The sequence below is a fragment of the Musa acuminata genome, chromosome BXJ2-1, assembly GCF_036884655.1.
Source record: "Musa acuminata AAA Group cultivar baxijiao chromosome BXJ2-1, Cavendish_Baxijiao_AAA, whole genome shotgun sequence".
NCBI lineage: Eukaryota > Viridiplantae > Streptophyta > Magnoliopsida > Zingiberales > Musaceae > Musa > Musa acuminata.
In genome coordinates, this window is record NC_088338.1 from 16,668,460 (window position 1) to 16,671,917 (window position 3,458).

General features: G+C 40.8%; 1 protein-coding gene across 1 annotated transcript; it reads right to left on the bottom strand.

The window, feature by feature from the left end:
• Positions 1-281: 281 nt before the first annotated feature.
• LOC135599016 (acidic endochitinase-like) lies at positions 282-1,571 on the bottom strand. The gene has a single exon (XM_065093644.1). The coding sequence runs from the start codon at positions 1,391-1,393 to the stop codon at positions 422-424; it is 972 nt and encodes a 323-aa protein (XP_064949716.1). The 5' UTR covers positions 1,394-1,571; the 3' UTR covers positions 282-421.
• Positions 1,572-3,458: the final 1,887 nt, after the last annotated feature.

Below are 3,458 nucleotides of genomic sequence, written 5' to 3' on the forward strand. Positions count from 1 at the left end.
TGTTGTGTATTTACTTATTGATCTACCTTTGCTTCTCAACTTCTCAAAATTGTATTTCTTTACTGATATTTGAATATGTTTCCCTAACAGTGGAAGTATGCATCTTAAGCGGTAGCATATTGATCTTCAGAATTTATATCTTTTGCTTAAACAATTGGGAAAGTTGAGAGTTATATATTTGTCGAAAGAAAAAAAAAAGAATATTTTTAGTTATTTATTTATTTTATCTTTTTCAAATTTGGAAGGGGCAGCAAATATACTGTTTTCGAACATCGAAAATATGGATACGTAAAACCACCCCCTTATTATATTATTGAAAAGACCACATACAAGCGAAACACCATACGTAGCACGCACGGATACGTTGGGGGACCCATGATGATCGGAGTTTTCGACCACCGATCATCTACGCCGTTCAGGTTTACTTGGAAGACTTCACCGGCATAGATAAGATGTTGGAGAACCGACGCGCTGGACACACGTGGGACTTGACTTGAGAACTGTAGCCGGAGTTTCTGTCGTGGTATCTAGTCCACAGCATGATTCCTGCGTACTTGTCGGAATCCTTTAGGATCGGAAGAACTTTAGATATGAGATCATGGGGTGGAATGTAGCCACCAGTTGGAGCAGCCTCAGGAGCAGCAGGAAGCCCAAGGAACAGCTTTTGCGCAGGGATGGACATGACCCAATTGTTGAACGCATTTGCAAGATTGATAGCGTTCTGGGAGAAATGGCACGAAGGGTTGTTGAAGAACTGCACCCACACGAAGTCGAAGAGATCTGTTCTGAGTGCGTTGCCAAGCCAGTAATCCGGGAAAGGACACTGCGGAGCAGCACTCAAGTGAACTTTCTTCGTTCCGGCCTCCTGCTCGTTGTAGGCCTTGAGGAAAGCGGCAAGTTCATCATAGTGTTCTGTGCTCCCTCCGGCGATGTTGAAGTCTATGCCATCCAGAACCGCATCCCCGAGGGGTCGAGAGTAGCGAGCAGCAGAACCACCCAAGAAACTGTGCCAGAGGTATGACGCCACGTCCTTGGCGTCTTCGGTGGAACTCAGGCCATAAGACCCGCCACCTCCGATGGAGAGCATCACCTTGACTCCACGCTCCTGGCAGGACTGGATTTCGCTGCTTAAGCGCGCGCAGCCGTTGTTCTGAGGGTCACAGTGGCTAGCGAGGTTGATCTCTGGAGTTTGGCCCATGCCAAACTTGAAAAGGGTGGCGATGTTCACGTATTCGTAGTTGCCTGTGGCACAAGCATCTGCTAAGCTTCCCTCGTCTGTCTTTTGTCCCCAGTAGACGCCAATGCATGAGTTGCGCCGGGCCTGCAGTCTTCCTGTGAGCGCAAGCATCAGAAACGCAAATAACAGCAGCGAAGCTGGCGATCGGATCGCCATAGTGAATGAGGAGGCTATCGGTCTGTCTCTCTCTCTCTCTCTGTTAGGCACAACCAAAGGCAAGCTTGTGGTGGTCTGTCATCAACAAAGCCATGCGACATGGTTATATAGGAAAAAGTGGGTGATGAAGCCGATGACGTATGTGGATGCGCGAATTAATGCTTTCTAGAGACTGGCATGTCACATTGTCTCAGCGTGTTATTTTGTATCTGTTTTGATTTAAATTCATCAAAAAATAATAAAAAAAAGAGACGGATATGCTGGAAGAGTTGAGAAGACTGGATTTGGACAAGGGATACGTGTTCGGCCAATCAATAAGTGACACGACCTGGATCATGACTCGCTCACTTCACGTACGGATGACAGTACCTCGTCCTGTGTCATCGGTTCAATAATAAACATAATAATTCGCGTAGCACTCACAAAGAAAAACCAAAACGACTAAAACGTGGCGTTCCAAATGGACGGCCATGAAATTTGCAATGCCTTGTTAAGACATTAACCTTCGTTCAAATGATAATAATTTACACATCAGTGACTAAACGAAGACGCACGTGACGTTCCAAATGGACGGCCGTGAAATTGGATGGACAATTTTGGACACAGCTCACGGGTCCTTTATCCACAAAAAGCCAAAAGAAGTGTGGCAGCAATAATCGAAGTGGTACGGGGTTTCTCCGACCAAGAATGATGGGTCATTTGTCCAGCAACGACGTGTTCGACCCTCCGCATAAAATTTAACAAAAAGAAAAAAATATTTTTTTCTTTTTCACGTGAATTATGGGTCATTTATCCATGTGTTCGGTTCGACCCTCCGCATAAAATTTAACAAAAAAGGAAAAATAAAAGGGTGGCTATCGTCCCCATAAAATTTTCACGTTCGATATATCTTTATGTACAACGGTTGGCCTAATCCATATGATTTCGATACAAATTTATACATTGATGCTCAATATGGGTCAGCATTGTTCGGACCAAATACAAGAAAAAAAAAATGCAAAGCATAAGGAGAAAAAGAAGATTTGAGGATGAGAAAAAATAGAAAAAAAAAAAAGTAGAAGATGATGGCGATGATATAGAGGAGACAACAACAACAATGATATCGATAGAGAAAGGATGAGAGAAAACGCATGAGGATAGAGAGAATATATGAGGAGAACAAAGAGAAAATAATTGACAAAAACTATCAATATAAAGAATGATATATAATAGTAAGCTAGGGTACATTTGATACATCAATTATATTGTGTAATAAGTCCGAATAGGTATCGAATGTGAAATGAAAAAAAATTTGATCATGCATCAATTTATTATCAAACTAGTAAATACCAATCTATGATGATCAATATGTCTAGTATTTAAAAGTGTTAAGTCAGTTTAGTTATAAAAACTTTCACATTCGAATTCAGGTTTTGTCACTTATCTTTTCAAAAAAATCTAGTATTGAAAATTTTAAGATGGTAAAATTCAAATATAGTAATTACACAAAAAAAAACCCATGTAACATGGATAAATGGTATTACTGAAAATAAAAAAATACTGTAATGCAGTAAAAATCATTATATTATAGTATTTTCTGGTATTATTAAAAATATTACAACATCATATAAAAATAATATAACTGAGCCGATTTAGAGATAATTTTTATACACCATCGATGAACATGTAGGTAGAAGGTGGGAACAAATAGGAAGTGACTCAGCATTTGCTTCACGAACATACTTATCATTTTTTAAAAATCTTTTCTTCTTTTTCTCTCTCTCTCTCTCTCTCTCTCTTTTAGATTTTATGCGGAGGGTCGAACACGTCATTGCCGGACAAATGACCCATCATTCGCGGTCGGAGAAACCCCGTAGCACTTCAATTCTTGCTGCCACACTTCTTTTGTCTCTCTCTCTCTCTTTTAGATTTTATGCGGAGGGTCGAACACGTCATTGCCGGACAAATGACCCATCATTCTCGGTCGGAGAAACCCCGTAGCACTTCAATTATTGCTGCCACACTTCTTTTGGCTTTTTCGTGGATAAAACATCCGTGAGGTGTGTCCAAAAATGTCCATCCAGTT

What these genes read in the sequence shown, in the direction of transcription:
- LOC135599016 (XM_065093644.1), bottom strand. Translation starts at nt 1,393, where the DNA reads ATGGCGATCCGATCGCCAGCTTCGCTGCTGTTATTTGCGTTTCTGATG.